Consider the following 23,958-nt stretch of genomic DNA (forward strand, 5'->3'; position numbering starts at 1 on the left):
TAATGTAGACAAACCTCTGGCAAGAGTAATGGGGGAAAAAGTGAGATGACACAAATAAATAAAAAAGAATAATAAAGAAAAAATACGTAAAGACACAACAAGGATCTTAAACATAATCAAAGAGTATCATGGAGATCTATATGCTAATAAATTTGATAACATAGATGAAACGGGGTGGGGGACTCCTCAGGCAAAATTACTGAGGCACAAAGAAATAGAAATTTTGAATCAATCACTATAAATTAAAATAGTCATCAAAAGCTTTCTACCTAAATACACACACACATAAATTTTACCATACTTTCAAGGAACGGATAATCTCTATCATCAAAGATATTCCAGAAAAATTTAAAAGGCTGAAAACTCCCTAACTCATTTTATGAAGCACATATGAACCAGGTTCCAAAACCTGATAAGAAGTACAAAGAAGCATCTTCTATACCAGTAAGATCCAGCTTAAAGAATAATATAATTAAGATACTGTTTACAGTAGCAACAAAGCAATAAGGGAATCTAAGAATTAACCTAAGAAAAAAGAACTTCACAGAGAAAAATTTTAAACTCTATTAAATAACAAATGAGGGACTTTCCTGGTGGCGCAGTGGTTAATAATCCACCTGCCAATGCAGGGGACACGGGTTCCAGCCCTGGTCCAGGAAGATCCCACATGCCGTGGAGCAACTAAGCCCGTGTGCCACAACTACTGAAGCCCGCGCGCCTAGAGCCCGTGCTCCGCAACAAGAGAAGCCACCGCAGTGAGAAGCCCGCGCACCGCAACAAAGAGTAGCCCCTGCTCTTTGCAACTAGAGAAAGCCCCTGCGCAGCAACGAAGACCCAATGCAGCCAAAAAATCAACAAATAAATAAACTTTAAATAACAAATGAGTATGCATAAATGAAGAGATATGTCAAGTTCATGGATGGGAAAACTCAAAATTATAAAGAAGTAAATCTCCCCCAAATCTATATACCTAATATAATTTCAATAATATTTTCAAAATAATATTTTAAGATACTAAATGTTATATAGAATAAAGGTCTATAAGTAGTAAAGCAATTTAAAAAAAAAAGTGCAATACTTCTAAAACTGATGAAAATCTGAATAAGGCCGGTGGATTGTGCTAACGTCAATTTCCTGGTTTTGATACTGTTATTACAGTTATGTAAGGTGTTGCTGGGGGAAATTCGGTGAAGAAGGGTACATGAGAGCTCTCTGTTCTTTTGCAACTTCCTACGGATCTATAATCATTTCAAAATAAAAAGTATAAAAAGAAAAAATAAAAATAAAAAGTATAAACAAAACCTTCACTAACCTTACCTTTCTTCCCTTAAAAAAAGGTTCCCAAAAGAGCTGTCTACAAACCCCCACGAGGAATCACAAATTCTATCCCACTCTAATCCCCCTCCAATCCACTAATACACAGCAGCCAGAATCAACTTCTGAAACATCAACATTTAACCACTTCTTTAAAACCCTTTAAAAGCCTCCCAGTGCTCTTAGAATAAAATTTCACGTGTAGTTAAAACAAAAACTGTGCTGTGATGTAGCCCCTCTCCGGTGTCATTCCACACCCTCTCTGTTCCGCTAAGCTCTAGTCACACTCATCTTGCCCACATTCTAGTTCCCGAAACAGCCAAGACCTTTCCAGCTTTGACACCTTCGCATAAACCATTCCCTCTACAAAGAGCAGAGAAAAACAGTAGTTGCGAATGTGGTCTCCAAACTTCAAATCACAGGACGCTGAATTCTGCAGGGTTTGATTAGAAACTAACTGAGCTGCTTCTCACAGAGGCAACTCTATGCAGCATGCGTGTGCCAGGAACTGATTGATATAAGACCGGTTTTAGATCTTCCAAGTAACATCAGGAAGGCCAGCGAATAAACAGCATATTTGATTGCTTACAGTGTGTTAGGTCCTTTAATCCTCAAAACGACCACTTAACGCGAGAGACTAGGATCCTATTCACAACTGAGCCTTTAAGGAGCTTAAGTAACCCGCCCAGAGTTGAATAGGAAGTGGCGGGGTTGTATTCAAAGCCAGAACTGTTCCTGACCTCTACTAAACATTGCCTTTCTTATTCTTTTCCTCTCGCCCACAAACCTACAGATGATCCAGGCAGGTAGCTCCTGGCATCACAGGCTGGAGCCCGGGATTCACAGAATCCCGACCCTCTCCCACGCCGAGGACAGGGAAGTAGCGCAGGGGCAGAGGTCCAGCACGAGGCACCTCTGAGAGAAGCAGCGCAGACCGCGGGGGGTCGGGCCAGCGGCTACTCACCTGGTGCTGGCTCTGCGGCCACCTTGGCACAACAGCCAGGGCTTCCCCGGCGCGGGCGCGCACGCCGCGGAGAAGCCCCCGGGAAACCCCCCGCGGGCCAGTCCGCAGACACTGCCTAGGTAACGTAGCGCCGGCACCATCGCCTGCGCCTCCTCCCCTGCCTCAAGCCCCAGAAGCCGGCCCTTGAGCCCTACACTGCTCAGGTCCAGGCGCTCTCTAGCCCCGCCCCCAAGCAGAGGCCAATGAGGGGCGCGCCTTCACCCCACGTGAGAGCAGCCTCCAGTGGCCAATGGACTCGCGCGGCAGAGGGCGAAGGGCAGGCCGGCGCCGCCGTAGACGCTGGGGACGCTAGCTCACTCTCTCCTTTTGACGCTGTGAGTAGAGGAGCTAGGCCCCGGGTGGGGCGGGTCTAGGGTGGTGGTTACCCCTCTGCCCTTTCCCCTCTCCCATCGCTAGGCTGACTGAAAATCTGGCCCGCCGAGTCGGGCGTCCTCGATCTTCACCGCCGAGCGGACTCGGGGCCGCGGGACAAAGTCGGGATGATTATGGTGAAAACTGTCGTTTGGGCAGGCCCAGCGGCCTCCCTTCCTCCCGCCAGGCCCCGCCCCTCTCGACCCCGCCCCGCGTCACTCGAGGCTCCGCCCCCCTCGACCCCCGCCCCCCTCAGCCCCGCCCCGCGTCACTCGAGGCTCCTTGCAGGGCACCGCGATCTCCAACCCGGCTCCCACCCAGTGGAGTGGCCACTGGAGAGCCGCTCGCTGTCCAGCCCTAGCCCTCTCCGGACGGAGGCTCTGTCATGGCAGCGCCTGATAGCCTGCAGTCTTCTGGACTTTCGTATATGTGGCTCCTGGCGTGCCATTCATTCATTTATTGGTCCTGTAAATATTGAGCGCCTAGATGAACCAGACGGCTCGGTCTCTGACATCATTTAGCAATCTATTTCCTTTTTAAAAAAAATCCTGGACCGAGATATACTTTTAAATATGCTGTGCGGGCCTGGGAACAGCGACTCACCTGTGCAGGTCACTTCACCCCTGTTTATCTGTAAAATGAGGGAAGTGGACCGTGTAATGTATGAACGACCTGTGTTAAATTACGTGATCCTTTATCACCATGCCTGTTTAACTAACATTTGTTCTCTCTGCTTGATGGAAGTTGTTTAATTTTTAGGGTCAGGACAGCTGAACAAAAATAGGATCATTTAACTTTATTGCTGGAAGGACTTATACTTGCCTGCGTGAACTTGGCTCCAGTTATTAGTCGGGTAGCTTGGAGAAGTCATTTCACCTCTTTGCCTCAGACCCTTCTCTGTGAACTAGGAGTAATAGCAGGATCTCCTTCATAGGACTTTTGTGTGGATTACACGAGATAAGGTTCATCAGATGTTAGCACAGTAAAGTGCTCGATAAAATGATGGCTTTTATTATGTTTATATGGTTTTATCACCTGGACAGTTGTACATATTTTCTTTATTTGCGAAAATAATGTGGAATGTTGCCTGCTTGGTCATCACAAATGAAAAAAAATAAGAAATGGTTATTTTGTTAGTTCAGTTTTTTAGTTTTAAGCTAATTGTAGATTCCCACGCAGTTGTAAGAAACAGTAGAGATCCTGTGTACCCTTTACCCAGTCTTCCCCAATGGTAACATCTTGTAAAAGGATAGTGCAATAACTCAACCAGGAAATTGACATTGACACAGCCCATGGATCTTATTCAGTTAACCGCAGTTTTACCTTTGTGCATGTATTTAGTTCTGTATAGTTTTTATCACATGTGTAGGTTTTTTTTTTTTTTCTTTTTTGGCCGCACCGTGGGGCTTTTGGGATTTTAGTGCCCTGACCAGGGATTGAACCCCAGCCCTTGGCAGTGAGAGCTCAGAGTCCTAACCACTGGACCGCCAGGGAATTCCGCATGTGTAGATTCTTGTATCCACCACAGGCAAGCTACAGCACAGTTCCATCACCACCAGGATTCCTCCGTTGTCCTTTTATAACTACACCTCTCTCCTGCAAGGCACCCTCTTCCCCATTCTAGTCTCCCTTTCTCAAATTTTGTCATGCCAAGAATGTTACATAAGCAGAATTATACAGTATGTAATTTTCTGGAATTGGCTTTTTCACTCAGCATAATCCCTTGAGATCCATCCAAATTGTTGCATGTATTGATAGTTCATTCTAATTACTGAGAAGTATTTCATGGTATGGATGTACCACAGCATGTTTAACCATTCACCCATTGAAGGACATCTGAGTTACTTTTAGTTTTTAGCTATTTCAAATAAACCTGCTATGAAAATTAGTGTACAGCTTTTTGTGCGAGCCTGTTTTTGTTTTTCTGGGATAAATGCCCAAGAGTCCAATTGCTGGGTCATATGATAAGCACATGTTTACTTTTGTAAGAAACTGCCAAACTGTTTTCCAAAGTGGCTGTACCATTTTACATTCCCACCAGCAATGTTGAGTGATCCAGTTCCTCTTCAGTGTCACCAACTTTCGGTACTATCACTATTTTTTATTTTAACCGTTGCATGGGATGTAGTTGATTTGTTACTAGGTTGAGTACAGAATTATACAGTTCTAGGGTCTGTGGTCAGGCTTTCATGGGTCAGCCCAGAGTAGTGACTTTTTTACTACTCTGTGATTTTGAGCATGTGCTTCTTAGTTTAGCAAAGTGAAAGAACTCAAAATACACATGCTCTTTTTATAAAATTTTCTCTGCTTACCTTCTCCCCTAGGCTTGACTGTACATTAATTTGTTTCATTTAGATAATCTCACATCAAGAGCTCACCTTACATTCATTCACCCTGTAATGTCTTTGGCTAGAGACATTTGTGTTCCAGCCACCACCCTCCTCAGCTAAGAATTCGTGTTCATCTTCCATCTAGGTCAGAACCTACGGGAAATTAGTTCAATGAGTGTCAAGTGATATTAGCCTAAGAGTGGCTTTTGGAACCTTTGCTTCTAATTCCTAAGCAATTGCTCTGCTGTTCTATTTCACTAGACTCTAGACACCTCAGGAATAAGAATTGGCATCAGTAATGGATGAATTTGCAGTGAAGTGGGGTTATAATTTGGGGAAAAAAACCTCCCCAGTTCTAATACCACCCCACCTCTCTCTTCACACTTTTACTGCCCTCAAGAACGAGTTGGCTAGTTCAGTCTTTTTGACCACTAAAATAGCCAACGTTTTGAATAGCCCACCTAAGTAATTATGTTTAATATGTAAAAAAAGAACTTTCACTTTAAAACAAAAACTTGTTTATATGCAAATTGCGGGACTCTCCATATCCTATTTTGAGTCACACATTAGAGGTCTGGTCTTCTCTAAGTCACAAACATAATAGCAACTTTTAGAAACTCTGTTACAAACTTATGGCTCTAAGCTGTGTTATGGTAGTAAGAAGAATTTTTAAAATAATTTTAATTCCTAAATTATTTATCACAGCGGTAGTTTAGTAGTGGATATTTTTTAACTTGCATTTCACTTGTTGCTTTTAATTTATTAAAGCTAAATTCATCAACTCACCGCCAGAGGTCTCCTCTTTCCCTCTAGAAAGCATTCTCAGAGGTAGCTGCTTGAATTCATCTAAAATTCCTAATATCAATTAACAAAGTAGCAGTTGAGAATGCAAAAACCTACCAATTCATATTTTTAATTTTTCGCTAAATAAAAACTTAATTTTCATGTTTAAATTATTTTATATATAATATATAATATTCTTACAGATCATAAGCTGAAGTAAATTTGGTTTAATCTTTCCCTTAAGCTGAAATACACGGTGGGCCAAAATGAATCAAGTGAAAGTACTTCAGTTTTCACAAACCTCTCTAATTTACCCGCTTAATGAGTTTCCCTGGTTTCTGCATGAAAATGTATCACCCATTGAAGATTATTAATTGCCAAATATTTATTAAACTTGCATTAGGGGATGGTGCTGTGCTAGGTGCTAAGGAAAATGGAAATGAATAATATGTGATTCTTGCTCTTCCTTTTGCCCTTCATACTTTTCTTTTTTCTGCCTAACTGGAAACTCTTAATCATCCTTTGAGACCCATCTCAGAAGACACCTCTAGTATGAAGCCTATCCCTCACTCCCTTCTCTAAGCTCTCACAGAACTTGTCCATACCTCCATTAAGACATCATGTTGCATGTTATTCATTTGTTTATATGTCATCTATACATATATGGTACATATACTACACATTCTATGAGGACAGGAACCATGTTTTTCTCGGTCTCTCTCTCCTGTGTTGTTTTGTTTTGCTTCTGTCTTGCCATTGAATCTCTTGCACTAAGTATAGCAGACATTCAATATTTATTGAATGAATGGATGGATGGAGATGGCATTTGAGTAAGGTCTTGAGGTTGGGGAAGATTTCCATAGGATTCTGGGGGGCGGGGAGGGATGGTAAATGGAGGGAACAGCCTGAGATGAAGCCAGAAAGCCCAGATTTGTAAATAAGGTTGGCAGCCAAAGGAGTTACTGAGATGGGCACAGGTGGAGAGAGATTTAACCAAAAGCTGGAAAGGGCTGAGAATGTGGGAGGAAGTAGCAGGGGGAGAAGTTTGCAGTAATGAAGGCAGAGTGATGATGGAGGAAGGATAAAGAGGCTAGTAGATGACCCCAGGGTTCTGTCCTCAGACCTCAGTTCTCTTTGTTCTACAACCCGACATCCTTGGGCACTTCCTCAGCTCTAAGGTAGTTCCCACTCAGGCCTCTTTCTAGTCCTCTTCTTTTTCCTGAGTTCTAGAACCATCCAATGACTGAGGAAAGAGCCCCGGACTAATAAGAGAGAAAACTAGGTTCCAGTTTCAGCACTGCTAACAATTAGCCATGAAACATTGGACAAGTCCCTTTAAGCACATGCGTTTATTAATACCCCACCTTGTTCCAGAAAGGATTTAGGGTGTCAGCAAGTTACTTATTATCAGGGCTTCAGTTTCCTCATCTCTACATGACCCTCAATCTTGATGCTGCTGTCTGAGTAATATTCCTGAAGCATAGTTCTAACCATGCCAGTGCTCTATGCTAAAATCTCAGTGATTCCCAGCCACCTGCAGAAGACAAACTTTCTGGCTGATCATGGGAGACCCTTCCCGATGTGACTGTGCACATTGTCTCCCTCCTCTTCTCATGACCCCCATGTGCTGAGCCAACTGAACTACAACATGCCTTAAAGGTTCCTGCCTCAGTTTATCACCTGACCTACATTTTCCTGGCATCTTTGCCTATTGAAATCCTTGTGTGTCTTTAACTCGTTTGAGGTATTTTCCAGGTTCTATCATTTATTTTAACTACCTGGTAACTTGTTTTAGCTCACTCCACCCTGCATTAAGTTGTCAGCTCCTCAAAGGCAGAGACCATGTTTCATTTATCTTTGTTTTCCCCCCACCTGGCACACTATCAGAGAAACTTGAATTCAGATAAATCAGGTTGAGACCCAATTCCAAAATCGCTTTCTCAACTCATAGTTATGGGTTTTTACAGCTGGAAATCATCTGAGCAAACCATCTCATTTTACAAATGAGAAAACCAAGGGTCAGAGAGGTGAAGTTACTTGCCCCGTCTTTCCCAGCTGCCCTTGTACAGCTCTTGCTTTGCACTGTTCTGGGGACACTACTTGCAGCCTTGTGATAGGAAGATCTGTTTCCACGACTCCTCTCCTTTTCTGGATGTAAGTGTCTTAACCTTGACACATTGCTCCTTAGGTGATTTTAGTTTGTCATTTTGGTACTGGAAATGTAGATTGGGACTGGAGCTGGTTTCAGTAAATTTGTAGATGCACTGCCTGAATGGACACCAGGTGGCACCACGGCAGGCTGACTCCAATTGAGGAGTGAACAAGTAGAAAGAACAATGTCAAGGCTGGAAGGAACCATAGAGACCATTCAATTCAGCCTCTCATTTTTGCAGCAGAAGAAACCAAAAAACAGGAGTAACTTGCTTAATAAGTATTGAGTGGCAAGTGAGTCATCAGCTTTATCAGCACAAGAGCACTGACTCTGAAGTTGTAAAGTCAGTTACTGTATGTATGGGACTCTGATTGCCAGCTGATGATCTAATATGAATACTGTTTTATGTGTCTAGGTCAAGTGATGCTGTTTGGAAAAATTTCCCGGCAGTTCTGTGGCTTAAAGAAACTCCCAAGGTCACGTGACTCCCGATACTTCTGGGGCTGGTTGAATGCAGTGTTTAATAAGTAAGTTACTCTAACTAAAGTGAAGAAACATGGGAATTGTTACAGCTTGATGAGTTCCCAGTAGCTAATTTGGTTACTTCTTGTGTTTCAAATGTTTTTTGTGTCGTGCGTGCAGTACGATCCTAACTTTCTTTTAAAGCAAATAAAACATACAAGCACTGAATAACGATCAGAATATAGATTACAGAATATTAACTATCTGGGTTACAGGACTTCAGTGATTCTTCTCATTCATCCTTTCAATGCCTTTCAAGTTTTCTGAAATGAACATTTATTACTTTTGTAATCAGAAAAGCTCAGTAAATGTAATTTTAGAATATTTTATTCTATGGCTTCTTAAGGGATGTAATTAACCTTTTGAATACTATCAAGGGAAATCAAGGTTTTAAAAAGTTAGTTGGGGGACTTCCCCGGTGGTGCAGTCGTTAAGAATCTGCCTGCTAGTACAGGGGACACGGGTTCGAGCCCTGGTCCGGGAAGATCCCACATGCCACGGAGCAACTAAGCCCGTGCGCCACAACTACTGAGCCTGCGCTCTAGAGCCCGCAAGCCACAACTACTGAGCCCACATGCCACAACTACTGAAGCCCTTGCAGCCAGAGCCTGTGCTCTGCAACAAAGGGAAGCCACCGCAATGAGAAGCCCGCGCACCACAATGAAGAGTAGCCCCCGCTCGCCGCAACTAGAGAAAGCCCGCATACAGCAACGAAGACCCGACGCAGCCAAAAATAAATATATAAATTTATTTTAAAAAATAAAATAAAATAAAAAGTTGGTGGCATGCTTAGAAATATTTTGAAACTGACAAAACTAACCTCCTTGTTGCTTAATATAGCATTAATACCACTAACTAGAGAAAAAAGCATATGTTAAAATTAATGAATATCACTTAATGACATTAATTTGAACAAAGGTTCAAAATTATTCCTTTTAATCTTTTGTCATTAATAAAAATGATAACCAAGTGTAGTCATTCATTCAAAACACAGATACTGAGTACCTCCTGGTGTGAAGCTATTGTGCCACATACGAATCAATGAAGACTCAATGTCTGCCTGATAAACTCACATAAGGATAACATGCCTTGACAGAGTTCACTTGAAAACAAAAACAAAAGCAAAAAAGGTAGCAGGTAGAGCCATTGAATGTTTTCTTTACATGGATTTCACTAATACTTTATCTCCCTCCTCATCACGTGAAGTGAAAAGTGGTTGCTCTTCTGTATTTACGTTGGTGAACATAGTTAAGAAGCTAGTGATTATAGTAAAAGCTACCTGCTTTTGTTCTCTTGCCAACAGAGTGGACCATGAACGCATCCGGGATGTTGGCCCTGACAGGGCGGCGTCCGAGTGGCTGCTGCGCTGTGGGGCTGTGGTGCGCTACCACGGCCAGGAGAGGTGGCAGAAGGATTACAACCACCTCCCAACAGGCCCCCTGGACAAATACAAGATCCAGGCAATTGATGCCACTGATTCTTGTATCATGAGCATTGGATTTGATCACATGGGTAACTCCCCTATCATTTGTTATGGGAAATGCAGGTGATTTGCAGTGACATTTGGTTGCAGTTGACTCACTATTATAGTCATAGGTGTGTCCTTTTTGCCTTTTTCAGTGCAATCCAGCTTGTTTCTTCCTGTGTATGATATTTATTTTTAAATTAAATAGAGGTTACAGATACCTTCCTCTCCTTTCTCCCTGCACTAAGCTTGTCTCTACATGCCTTTGTTCTGTGCTTTATTGACTTAAAATTCAAGGCCTTGTTTGTCAAATTATCTTTGTCAAACTTCTGTCATTGAGAAACGCTCACTAATGTAGAAATAATTATATCCACACAGCTTCTGCTTGTGTGGGCATTTCTCTCCTCCAGTGCATTGGGCATCTGACTGCAGAATGGCCCTGTCCATCAGCACAACCTGTATAGTGAATACCTTGTATGGTTAATAGGGTGACTAACCGTTACTGTTTTCCTGGGGCTAAGAGGTTTCCTAGGACTTAGGACTTTCAATCCTAAAACTAGAACAATTCTGGACAAACTAGGATAGTTGATCATCTTAATGGTAAAGCAGGTTCTTAAACTGTACTTTTTTTCCCCCAGAAGGCCTACAGCATGTTGAAAAAATAAGGCTATGCAAGTGTCACTATATTGAGGATGACTGTTTGAAGAGACTTAGTCAACTTGAAAATTTACAAAAAAGCATGTTGGAAATGGAAATAATTTCATGTGGGAATATCACAGACAAAGGTATCATTGCTTTGCATCATTTAAGGTAGGTGGTCAGTGCCAAAATGGAAACTTGATAATGTTAAGGTGAATAATCGGAATTTAAAACAGTTGAGAGGTGGTGTCTTTTTTTTAATTCTGAAAAATATAATTTATGAAAATGACTTAACTGTCAGCTATAATATTTTAAAACAGTTTAAATTATCACCCTTAATATGTTATGGTTGTATTGCATTTTTTAGGGAGCATCTTTTTAAAAAATTGACCTACATAAAGCACCTAGCATGGTTCCTGTTACAGAAAGCTTTCAATAAGCACTAGCTATTATACTTCCTCCCCATCTTTTAATTTCCCTTATGTTCTGCCAATAACCTCAGCATCACAGAAGTCTGAGAAATCTTAAACATTAGAACCAAAAGTACTAGATTGTTTATCTCTTACATGAGGCTTTAAGGCTTCACCTTTTAATACACACTTGAGTTCCTTTAAGAACTTTCCCGATTTCTTTTCCTTTCTAGGTTAAGATTCATATTTTTAAAATTCAATTTACTTAAACTAAAAACAAAAACATGAAACCATTCACCCATTTCTCCCACTCCCCACCCCATGCCTTTGGCAACCACCAATCTGTTCTGTGTATCTATGAGCTTGCTTATTTATTTATTTTTAGCTTCCATATATAAGACATCATACAATATTTGTCTTTCTCTGACTTATTTCACTTAGCATAATGCCCTCAAGGTCCATCCAAGTTGTTGCCAATGCAGAATTTCATTTTTTTATGGCTGAAACTACATCATTGTATACATATACCACATTTTCTTTACCTAATCCATCAATGGACGCTTAGATTGTTTCTGTATCTTGACTATTGTAAATAATGCTGCAATGAACATGGGGGTACACATACCTTTTCGAGTTAGTGTTTTTGTTTTCTTCAGGTAAATACTGAAAAGTAGAATTGCTGGATCATATGGTAGTTCTGTTTTTAATTTTTTGAGGAACCTCCATGCTGTTTCACATATGACTGCACCAATTTACAATCCCACCAACAGTGCACAAGGACTCCCTTTTCTCCACATCCTCACCAACACTTATTTCTAGTCTTTTTGATAATGGCCATTCTAACAACAGTGTGAGGTGATATCTCATAGTGGTTTTGATTTGCATTTCCCTGATAGTGATGTAGAGTATCTTTTCATGTACCTGTTCTCCATCTGTATGTCTTCTTTGGAAAAACGTCTATTCAGATATTTTGCCCATTTTAAAAATTGGATTGTTTGGGGTTTTTCCTGTTGAGTTGTATGAGTTCTTTATACATTTTGGATATTAGTTCCTTATCAGATATATGATTTGCAAATATTTTCTCCCATTCAGTAGGTTGCCTTTTCATTTTGTTGATGGTTTCCTTTGCTGTACGTAAGATTTTCAATTTGATGTAGTCCCACTTGTTTACTTTTGCTTTAGTTGTTTTTGCTTTTAGTGTCAGGTGCAAAAAATCATCACCATGACTGATGTCATATTTTATATTTAAAGGAGTTCTATGCCATAATATACATAAAATATTTGGAAGAATTCAGCATTATTGATGTAATTCAGAACAACTAAACTGTCCAAGGTCTGGCTTAGTGCCTAGCATGAATTTCATTTAAAGTAGTACTCTAAGACTACCATTCTAAAAGTCATTTTGAAAGTGTAGGATGATATGAACACATTCTGTGTGTAGCTTTTTTAAGTCAATAAAGCAAGTTTATTTTTAATGCTGTAAGAGTAAAGGCCAAATTAAATTAACTTTTAAAAATTTCTCTTTTTGCAGAAACCTCAAGTATTTGTTTTTAAGTGATCTTCCTGGCGTAAAAGAAAAAGAAAAAATTGTCCAAGCCTTTAAAACATCACTGCCTTCTCTGGAACTAAAATTAGACTTGAAGTAAAATAATAATATTCAGTAAGTGCTTATTTCAATATAAAGTATCATGTGCAATTGTTGATCCTAAACAGCAACAAATATTACATAATCGTCAACAGAACTATAAGAATGTTATATACTACAACATTCTAGCAGAGTCCATCATGTAGAAAATAAACATTCAGATGTGATTCACTAAAGTTACTAAGTTAGAAGTGAGAATTTAGGTACATTAAACCATTTTAAGAAAAACGCAAACCAGGTACCATTTTAATTCTTATATATTCCTTATTTTATATCAATCCTATATAAATATCTGTTGATGTAGATACTTAAGAGTTCTTTAAAATGATTTAAATGTACAACAGATATTCTTTATTTTTTAACAGTAATTTGTTGCATTTTACTTTAAAGTTATTGAAGCATGTTACTATAAATATACAATTATGAAAAACTGAAAGCTGAATTTCATATTCATTGATGGAGTCAATTATGCAAAGTAGTCAGCGGTTGCTGGGGCATTCATATTGCTTCCCAGGATTTGCATGCATTTGTCATGATCCTGCATTCCTGTGCTCTTTATACCATACATCCTTTCTCTGAATGAACAGTTTCTGGCTAATTTGTCTATTTTGTAGGCTTAGTCTAGTGTCTTATTAAAACTAGACATAAATACCTGGCTGGATTTAAATAGCTTTGGTGATTGCAATAGAACAGAGGAAACAATGATGAAGGCCATCAGAGCTATACTTACTTTTTGCTTAAATTAAAAAACTGCTTCAAACAGAAAAATTTAACATGTCAATTAGAAACTAATTTGTATTCCCTCATATATGTTGGATAGTACTTCCCATGAGCTCAAGGGACATCATAAGAAGTATAAGCACAAATTCACTTTACATCTAGAAAGCAGTGATAAAGAATATCATAAATAGGTATAAACAGATTTTTATTTTTACCTGCTTCAAATGGTCCTGATTCTATTTTTGTTAGTTATATGCCAACTTGTTTGTGTATTTCTGTATGTTTGGTTTGAATATTAATCTGTTGAATATAACCTTGACTGGAGATAATTTTAAAATAAACACTTTCTGTGATGCAGCATTAAAGTAGAAAAATGAATTTTAGTTGTGTTAGGAACCAGCTTATGTAAATAGCACATACCATAAATGATATACTGTTTACTAATATAATTGCCACTGCCATTTTAAAAATCAGAAAATAGTAAATAAAAAAATGATAAGGATGTAGAACAGTCTCATGTGAAACAGTGGCGATTCCATGCTGAAGAAAAGATCACAGATATGGTTAAATTAAGTATAAGCATATATTTAATAGAACTCATTAGAAATAAATGACCACTTCTATCTCAGGCTTGTTTGATTACTATGTGATGAAGCAACTGATTGACCACAGGTTAGTCTGGAGCTACTTTTCTACTCTGAATGGTATTCCTTAAAACTACTGGATAAATTAGGCTGTTACAGTCATCTGCCTCGTCAGGTACACTGTTGGGGGTAAGGAAAAAAAGAAAAACACAAAATGTAAACTATTAGCAGAAGTTGGATGTCCTTCTTTGTCATTTGAATCAAGTCTACATAACAAGAATTAGATTACACTGTGACTAGTATTTAACCCGCTATCAGCTCTATGCAAGAAGCTACATACATTAGGAAGCCTCAGGATATCACTAAACGGTCTGGGGTAGCCAAAATTATTGAACAGATGCCAGAATTTGGTGGATTACTTAGCAGTAAGTGAATAAGGTCAAATGCTCTCATGAAGAAAATTAACATAGCAGTAAACTGAGAATGCAGAAGAAAGGTTTTGAAGATACAGTAAAATACATCTTCAAAAACCATGGCGGAGGACTGCTAGGAAATAGCAGCACATCAATCAAAAATGGGGTTGAGCAATAAGAAGCAGACATCAGCTTCATATTGCCCTTGTGTCCAGGGGACAAGGATGAAAAAGCTTTTTGAATAGGAGCAATAGGCCAAATCAAAGCTAGTTATATGTCATCATTTTAAGTATCACTGTACAAAGCTAGGAATTCTCAATAATGTCATTTTGGTCTATTTTCTTATTAGTTGTTAACTTCTAGTTGTTAGGTTGGTATATACACACACATATATATGTGTGTGCACTATAGATATACACACATACACATATAGTGTAAAAAGATATTTCAGGGAAAACATTAGCTTATAACCTTATGTCTTTTATGACCCAAGTAAAAGCTCATAAGCAGTTTCTTCCAAAACCCAGATCACTATAGTCCTGACAGTATCTCTGTCTCCAAGTCTGAGGCTGAGCTGGAGAGAATGAAGTACTAATTACTTTCAGGCTGGCAGGCCCAGTTCCTGTGAAGCCTGTAGTTCTTGTTCTACCCCTGGGTCAGCTGCCAAGCTTCATGCCATTGTTTGCAAGGGGAATTGGGTGAACAAGTTTAGATGGATTATAGTAAATCCATCTTGCCTGCAAAAATGACTAAGATGCATCCTTTACTAAAGGTAAAGACCAAAGTATATGTAAGAAATGTCTATAAACATATCATTAAATATATAAGCATGTAAATTAGTCTTTTATGATCATCCATATGATTTTAAATATTTTAAACATCTCATATATTCAAAAAAGTTTCAATATATAAAAATCAAGAGCTAGAGCAAGCAGAAATGGAACTTTAAACATTTTGGTTTCGAGAACCTTAACTCTCCTTAAATACGATGAGAAAATCTGAAAAGGCAGGAGATAGGACTCAAAGCAACAGAGATCCAAGGAAACATATATGGGCATTCTGTAATCCATTTTTTCACTTGTTGCATGTGGTACAATTGAAGCATAAACTTTTTTATCTCTAATTTTGCCGGAGGTATGGGCGAGCGCAGTAGATAGTTTATATTCTGTCCATAAGCTCAGCTACTTAGATACAACAAAAATAAAAGTGAAAAAAATCCAAAGAAGTTTTTCCTTTCTGTTCTGGACACCATCGTCAATCAAGCATGGAACACTGCCTCTGGAATTTCCCTTCACGTCTTGCCAAGTGGCCTCCCCCAGTTAGTTACTTATGTTTTCTCCTGATGTTTTTTTCAACATTGTGATTTGTTTCCAATCAAATGTATGTTTTATTCAAATTAATGATCAATTCTTTTTTTGTTATCAATCTCCAAGCTCTTTAAATGTTTGGAAAACGGTAGTTAAGTTTCTTGGTGTTACAGTAGTACTTCTTGTTGTCCAAAGCTGGGAGGGTGCTGCTGCTAGTCAGCTGAGGTAGGTACTGCAACTGAAAATACGAAACACAGAGTTACGTTCAACGCCGTACACTTTTTTCATTATTGATAACACATCGAAAAGAGGTAAACAAACAACTTTTCCAGCACAGAAATACTTTTTTCTGCTCAGAATCCAGGATCTGAGAAAGGACAAAATGTTTAAATTTGGTCTCTGCTCAGGGGCGGAATTGAAGGATTTGGAGCTCACCCCCTCCCATAAATTTGGTCTCTGCTTTTTCTTTTCAATATTTATTCTATATTATAAAGCAAAACATGCACATTAAAGGAAATTTAGAGAATATGAAAAAGAAGGGAAAAATCTACATGTTAACATTACTGGAAAAAAGCATAGATTCATGGGGGTTAAGAGCTTGCTGGGACCTTAGGGATCATTTAAGCCAATATCTTGTCTTGTAGTGAAGAAAACTGATGTCTGGAGCACTTAGGTGATTTGCCCACCTACTACCTTAGTTAAAAAGGCAAAACTGCTCCTTTCACGCTGCCAGAAAATGTTTGAATTTATCGTCAATGTCAAATGAAAGTAAGGGAACACATATTTTTTTGTACAGTACTATATGGCCTTAGGTATCTGAAAAACAAGTACTTTTAAATCAAACAGTTGGGACCTACAAGCAACACACAAATTAGTTGGGTTCCCCTAGTCTTTCAAGTAAAAATACTTCCATCAAGAGCCTCTTTTTTTTTTTTTTAAATTGGTGCCTATTTCAGTAGCATTTACGGGCAGGTGGCTCATCCTGAGGTTCTAGTCACAACTCTGCTACAAGTCTCACTTTCTGCCATTGACAATCCACTTTAAGTTTTTGTTTTTTGTTTTAATTTTTGGCTGCGTCAGGTCTGTTGCTGCGTGCAGGCTTTCTCTAGTTGCGGCGAGTGGGGGCTGCTCTTCATTGTGGTGCGCGGGCTTCTCATTGCGGTGGCTTCTCTTGTCGCAGAGCATGGGCTCTAGGTGTGTGGGCTTCAGTAGTTGTGGCACACAGGCTCAGTAGTTGTGGCTCACGGGCTCAGTAGTTGTGGCTCACGGGCTCTAGACTGCAGGCTCAGTAGTTGTGGTGCACGGGCTTAGTTGCTCCGCGGCATGTGGGATCTTCCCGGACCAGCGCTCTAACCCATGTCCCCTGCATTGGCAGGCAGATTCTTAACCGCTGCGCCACCAGGGAAGTCCCACTTTTTAAAGTTTTAATTCCAGTTTCTTTAAAAGAAGGGATGAGGTTTTCTAAAATTCCTTGTAAGTCAAGGGTTCTAAGATTCTTGAAATAAAGAAACAGCAAGATAAGGGGTAACTCTGAGGGGAAAGTCTATTTCCAGTCTGTTTTGCATTAAAAGCATTCTTAATTTCGTAACTCTGGTCTCTTAGGGCCCTGCGTTTCATGCTGTACCTGTTCATAATGGACTGTCCACCCTCTTCTCTCCTCCAAACCTCACAAACACCACCCAGGTGCCACTCAGCATACTGGGCAGAGGAGGCTGCAAAGGGAAGGACTAAGACAAGATAACTTATAGCTTAAGGGGTACCTGAGCAGATCCAGAAGCAACCAGGAGCAGCCAGCTCATCTTAACTGTGGCTCCAACTACAGTCCATCCTAAATTATTACGGCTTTTGGCTTATGACAAGACACTTAATGTAAGGCCATTCTGCCACTTTACACCAATCACAATTCTCCACAGGCTCCCAGAGTGCAGCTTGGATGCTGTGATCTGATTAAATGCACTGTTCTGCTGCTCTCACTGAAAGCACTCATCATCACCACATGTACACTAGCCAACTCTGATGATTACTGGATCAGGGAGGAAAACAGTTCCTTTTTTAGATAAACCTGGAATGCCAATCAATACTGAAGGTAAACACGATGACAGAGAGCTAACCGGGATAAATTTGATTTCGTTTTCCAAAGCATAAGAAGCACGCTTCTTGTCCCTGGCTGGGACCTATGCTCACGCACACCAAAAGCCCTGGCCCCTGGCTGGCAGCAGGGAGCTGCTGGGCAAGGTCACCTGTAGGATTCTGGGAGAAGGGCCCTTAGCAGGCAGGTGTCTTTGGGACCCTGGTTGGTAGATCTTGTGACCTGTGTGTCCTCATGCAGGAATAAAGGTGCTGGAGCTGCAAGCCACAATTGCCACCTCAAGTATAGATTCAGACTCTCCACACCAGGTGGCAGGTATGAGCTTATTTGAAATTGCAACCTTGGATGCTTCTGTAAAGCAGTGCCCCATTTTTACCCGCGGCAGGTGCTTTTGGCTCTGTCTTAGGGTCTTCCTTGTTGATTTCTCATGCTCTTTTGCCAAATCCCCTATTTCTCTGATGCTGTCAAAATATGGATGCCGCAACAGCTGCTCACATGTCAATCTCTCGGCAGGATTCATGTGGAGACAGCCCTGAAAGAACAGAAAATACCCTCTTCTTACTTCTTTAAAATTGCATTAACTTCTTAAAGTCATTTTTTTCTTCTTTGAAAGATTAAACTCTTCAGTTGGGAACAAAAGGGGGGAAAAAGTAGGAAAAAACACACCAATCATGACTTTCGGTCCTTCCACAATCATTCATGGGTAACCACATAATGAATTAATAAATAGTTTCTAGGAATAGTAACAAAAAAAATCATTTTCTCCACCTTGTTCTGTTCTTGAGGCATTTGGTGCTCTGCCCTGAGGGAGTAGGATACGATTTTTGAGTTCACCTCAGTGTCTCACTAGAATAATCCACCTAACCCATTTGGTTCCTTGCCTGTACTTAGTAAAAACTAGTTTTTTATTTAAAAAATCACACATGGTAAAAATAAAATTTATACAGCATGCAGCAGTCTCTCTCTAGCACTCTAGTTCTTCCATTCTCCCTTCTAAAATCAGTTATTTTAAGTATATTCTTCCAGAAATAGTCCATGCATTACAAGTATCTATGTGTATGTAAGGAGGGAGAGGCATAATATACATCTCTTTATGTTACATCATTCTTAACTATTTGCTTTGCCAGTAAATAGGCCAGAGGGCTCATACTTGGACAGATTAAATCTCACAACTACATACCCCGAGGAACTGTCTCATTTTTTAAAATAGTAAATGTTTTACATACTTTTTGAAATGGGTGGGACATTGTCTGTAACTTGCAAACATTTTAATTGGTACCTCATTTTACATAAGGGCTATTATATTTCTGAAAATGTGTATATAAATCAAGTTTTAAAATCAAAACCTATTTCCAATATGCTAGGGAGTTGGCTATTTAAAAGAATCCTATGGCTAAACATTTTTTTGAAGAAAAGGATCTTTTTGTAAAACAAACCACCCCAATCTTAAATTTCTATTTTGTGTTAATTTAGATTTCAAATGCAGTTTAAGTTTATTTAAAGTGAAAAATACTTTCAGATGTTTTCACTGTTATGTGACCCATTTTTAGAAATGGAAAATATGTATACTTTTCAAAGGAGAAGAAGAATTCTAAAAGGAACACTTTTCAATCCATGGATTGACATACATCATTCAGATTCTCTAGTGATACAGCTGCCGTGTGCTTCCAGGTCTGTTGGAAGCCATGATTTTACCTTTAAGAGCCCCAGGGCAGGATAAGAGATGTTTGGAAATTTTAATTCAAGTGGTTCCTGTTAAAGAAAAGAAAACAGGGAGTTTATTTACAGCATATATTCCAATATAAGTTTACCTCAGATTGAATTTGAGTGAGAGAAGCATCTTCCTGGCACCTTCTTCGCCTCTCCCACCCTCTGCCCACCCCACCTCCCTGTGTCTGTTTCATAAGCTCCTTCTCTCCCCACCTCCAAATTGCTTTTCCAAATTTTCTTCCTAACCATTAACCCCCTTCACTTCCTGAAGAACTGATGCAGGTAGCAAATTGTGAGGGAATACTAATGAAAGAAAAAAAAACCCAAAACACTCGTCAAGCAATTGTTATTTCCTTTTTTTTTCCTGCCTCAACTTATATAACTTGCCTTGCCTTGGAATAACTTTTGGCATTTATCTTGGCATTTATAGAAAGGGGCTCTGATTATTGCATTTATTGACATTTACATAAAGGGAGCTACAAAATAGATTTTTTTTTCCCTACCCAGAAAATGTTTCTTGGTTTTCTGGAATAAACACTGTCCTCTCCTCCCACAAGAGCCTGCTGTTTCCCTGATCATCCTACTATTTAAAGAGTCTCCTGAGCAGACAATTCATCAATCTCCCTTTGGCCCTTTAAGGCTATTTTGCTCCAGTCACAGGCAGGAGACAATCAGGAATAATAAACACTATAAAGTAGAAGGAATGCCTATGTCAGGCAGACAGGCCAGTTAAAGAGATATACAGCTGATAAAGAGGCTAAAGAGGAGGGGAGCTGAGAAATTAAGAGCTAGCCAAGCGGAGTCAAATAAATGACCAATTCCTGAGTGTGCAGTTATTCATCACTAATAAGAGTAAGAGATAGGAAACTCGAAAACTGAGGCTCTTAAGACCAACAGGGAAAAAAAAATCCTAAAGCGGATTTGTATCAGCCTTTGAGAGCGGCCCTCTCCACCCCCATAGCTAAACTATTTCTCTTGCTATTTCTGTGTGTTGAATCTGAGCACCTCTGGGGATTGCCTTGACATTGGCTTGACATTGCTGACATTGAGCCCTGCTGTCTCAGCAAGGACGCCTGGGACGAGGCCGGCTGGTTGGCTGTGATAGGATGGGCCCATCCCGCCTGCTTAGCCGGTTTCCCTGCCCCAGAAGCAAGCAGGCCTCTCCCGGGCAGGGTTGCTGACCGGCAGAGGGACTAGGGCACAGATGTTCAACCAGCACAGCCCCTGCACTACTTCTTCCTGTGTTTCTGTCAACAGGAAATCCCCTGCAGCACAACCTCTGGGAAACCATAGGAAGCCTTTTACACTGATGAAACTGATGAAACCTGGGTTGTTTCGGAGGCTTCCCCGGTAGAAAAGCGAACAGGAAATCGCTAAGGGATATTTAGCGTGAAACTGGGAACGTCCAGGTCACAAGGGAGCCGGCTGGGTCACCTCCCATATGCCAGGTGTCATTCCTGCTTCTGCGGCCCCGCAGGCTCCCAGCTGCCCCAGTTTTCCTATTCCTAGCGCTGCAGGAGCAGGGGTGGCGGGGAAGTGGGAGGTGGGAGACTTCACTGCAGGACAGGCCAAGAGGCTGGGAGAACAGACAGCTCCAGTGGAACTGGATGGAACTTCCATCTGGAAACTGAGCAATGGAGAAGGGTTAGTTCAGTTTGAAAGTACCTTCCTTAGGCAGTAGGAACTCAGGATCTCACAGACCTTAACTGTGCTCAGAAATGTTTTTGAGTATAATACAGGCTCATTAGAAGACTTTCGAAAATATTAAAAAACCATAAAGAAAGAAACAAATCATCCCACCACAAAGAGACATTCACTGTTAATATTTTGGTATATATCTTTGCAGCCATTTATTTCACAAACGTAAAAATCTTTGCCTGATTTTCCAGAGGTTGTCATATTATTTTATATTTATACATGTAAATATATGTTTTTATTAAATATTTATACATGTAAATGCATGTATTTATTAAATATTTATTAAAATTATGTCAAATTATATATACTGTTTTGTAACTTTTTTTTTCATTTAGCAATATGTTGCGGACATTTTTTTTTAGGTGATTACATATGACTCTATTTTTATTAGCTATGTGGTACTTCTATTGTAAGGACATACCATAAGTTATTTAATTAATTCCCTACTGATGGAACACTAAAGGAAATGATTTCTATTAAAGAATGTCATGAGAAATGCAAATTGAAACTACAATGAGTTATCACCTCACACCGGGTAGATTGGGCATCATCAGAAAATCTACAAACAATAAATACTGGAGAGGGTGTGGAGAAAAGGGAACCCTCTTGCACTGTTGGTGGGAATGTAAACTGATACAGCCACTATGGAGAATGGTATGAAGGTTCCTTAAAAAACTAAAAATAGAATTACCCTATGACACAGCAATCCCACTACTGGGCGTATACCCTGAGACAACACAATTCAAAAAGACACATGCACCCCAATGTTCATTGCAGCTCTATTTACAATAGCCAGGTCACTGAAGCAACCTAAATGTCCATCGACAGATGAATGGATAAAGAAGATGTGGTACATATATACGATGGAATATTATTCAGCCATAAAAAGGAATGAAACTGGGTCATTTGTAGAGATGTGGATGGACCTAGAGACTGTCATACAGAGAAGTAAGTCAGAAAGAGAAAAATATCATATATTAACGCATATATGTGGAATCTAGAAAAACGGTACAGATGAACCAATTTGCAAGGCAGAAATAGAGACAGAGATGTAGAGAACAAACGTATGGACACCAAGGGGGAAAAGGGTGGGGGTGGGATGAACTGGGAGATTGGGATTGACATATATACACTGATGTGTATAAAATAGATAACTAATGAGAACCTGCTGTATAGCACAGGGAACTCCACTTCGCTGTACAGTAGACACTAACACAACATTGTAAAACAACTATACACCAATTAAAAAAAAGAATGCCATATCTTTATGCCTTTGTCTAATAGTTTCATTGGAATAAGTTCTTGAAAGTGGGTTAGGATATGCACGTTTGAAATTTTTTTCAATTTTTGAAAAATAAGTGTTTTCCCCACATTGGCCATAGAAGACAGGTATGAGAGTAAGGCTGGCCAAGCAAGTTCATCACCGTTTTCCCCCAGTCTGGGAGTGAAAGCACAGTAGAGTAGGGGGTTTGGACAACGCTAGATTTTCCCTGGATGAGACATTGTCTAAAAGTTAATTGGCTCTAAGCTTCATAGCTTCCACTGCTGAAAATGATGAAGGACAAGTGAGGCTGGGGCAGGTAGCTCTGCATTCCTGTCCAACATGCTGGCTAAGCTCTGCTATCAGCAATCTATAAATTAGCACTGAAGGCCATGATCTTGCTAGCCAATTTGCCCCAGTTTTCTTTTTTACTCTTAGACTGATCTTCCATTGCAAAGTGGACCATGGGGCTCAGGGTGGTGCATAGCTACCAAAACCTAGTTAGCCTGCAACTCCTCATGTACATTCATCGAGTGAGAATGATCCCCCTTAAACACCCTGGTAACCTTAGCCCTGACGTGCAGAGCTCTTTCCAAAATGGGTCACTCACCATATCTTCAGGGTCTGGAATTTTTACCCCACTGAAGTACTGATTTGTGCTAAATACTTGATGGTGCCTAGGAATGAGGTCTCCTTTGGACAAGAAGAAAGAGAAAGGTAAAATTAGATAGGTTGTATATATTACAAAATACCGAGTATAGCTCCCTGAAATTAACACGATATTATAAATCAACTATACGTCAATAAAAATTTAAAAGAACAAAACCAAAAAAACCCACAGAAAATAAATAGAAAATAAAGTCTTTTTCATCCTCTCAAAAAAAAAATTAGATCAGTTAGCAAGCACTGCTCTGTAGTTTCCTTCCACTGGTGCTGTGTTGGTCAGTGCCTATACCTACAAAGGCTGCAATTTGCTTCTCCAATCAGAGGGAGAGGCACTGAGGGAACTTGCAACAAACTGTGCCGAGACCCACAGTGGGTGCAGTACTGTGTTAGGCACAGAGGAGGCATGAACGGAAACTGAAGGCTGCAACGTTCTTGTCCCTCAAAGGCTCACAAAGTGTTTCAGGAGTCCAAACCAAACAACTCAGAAGCGTGTGCGCACACACACACATACACACACTAACAAATAATGGCTTTGTTTAAATAGCAAAAGTATGTTGGAGAGGGTGTGGAGAAAAGGGAACCCTCTTGCACTGTTGGTGGGAATGTAAATTGATACAGCCACTATGGAGAACAGTATGGAGGTTCCTTAAAAAACTAAAAATAGAATTACCATATGACCCAGCAATCCCACTACTGGGCGTATACCCTGAGAAAACTATAATTCAAAAAGACACATGCACCACAATGTGCACTGCAGCACTATTTACAATAGCCAGGTCATGGAAGCAACCTAAATGCCCATCGACAGGAGAATGGATAGAGGAGATGTGGCACATATATACAATGGAATATTACTCAGCCATAAAAAGGAACGA

The 23,958-nt window shown here is 40.0% G+C and overlaps 3 protein-coding genes across 6 annotated transcripts in view; 1 reads left to right on the top strand and 2 right to left on the bottom strand.

Moving 5' to 3' along the window:
* L2HGDH (L-2-hydroxyglutarate dehydrogenase) overlaps positions 1-2,767 on the bottom strand; it is a 59,232-nt gene extending 56,465 nt beyond the window's left edge. The window contains exon 1 of one of the 2 annotated variants that reach the window (XM_059914191.1): positions 2,279-2,767. In XM_059914191.1, coding sequence (XP_059770174.1) covers positions 2,279-2,418 — 140 coding nt within the window. In that variant the 5' untranslated portion in view covers positions 2,419-2,767. The remainder of the gene's footprint in view (positions 1-2,278) is intronic. The other variant, XM_059914190.1, reaches the window with a different exon arrangement.
* On the top strand, positions 2,562-15,577 carry DMAC2L (distal membrane arm assembly component 2 like). Of its 2 annotated transcripts, none has more exons than XM_059914195.1 (5): positions 2,562-2,652; positions 8,370-8,481; positions 9,780-9,988; positions 10,580-10,751; positions 12,522-15,577. In XM_059914195.1, the coding sequence occupies exons 2-5, from the start codon at positions 8,378-8,380 to the stop codon at positions 12,634-12,636; spliced, it is 600 nt and encodes a 199-aa protein (XP_059770178.1). In that variant the 5' UTR covers positions 2,562-2,652; positions 8,370-8,377; the 3' UTR covers positions 12,637-15,577. The 2 variants fall into 2 exon arrangements, with proteins under 2 accessions (XP_059770178.1, XP_059770179.1); XM_059914196.1 differs by having other exon boundaries at positions 10,583-10,751.
* CDKL1 (cyclin dependent kinase like 1) overlaps positions 13,925-23,958 on the bottom strand; it is a 55,434-nt gene continuing 45,400 nt past the window's right edge. For both annotated transcript variants that reach the window (XM_059914192.1, XM_059914193.1), the window contains exons 7-10: positions 23,028-23,110; positions 19,444-19,500; positions 18,125-18,280; positions 13,925-15,897 (exon numbers count right to left, since the gene is read on the bottom strand). In XM_059914192.1, the coding sequence (XP_059770175.1) occupies positions 15,790-15,897; positions 18,125-18,280; positions 19,444-19,500; positions 23,028-23,110 (404 nt within the window). In that variant the 3' untranslated portion in view covers positions 13,925-15,789. The remainder of the gene's footprint in view (positions 15,898-18,124; positions 18,281-19,443; positions 19,501-23,027; positions 23,111-23,958) is intronic.

Source organism: Balaenoptera ricei, chromosome 2, assembly GCF_028023285.1.
Source record: "Balaenoptera ricei isolate mBalRic1 chromosome 2, mBalRic1.hap2, whole genome shotgun sequence".
In the NCBI taxonomy this organism is placed as follows: domain Eukaryota; kingdom Metazoa; phylum Chordata; class Mammalia; order Artiodactyla; family Balaenopteridae; genus Balaenoptera; species Balaenoptera ricei.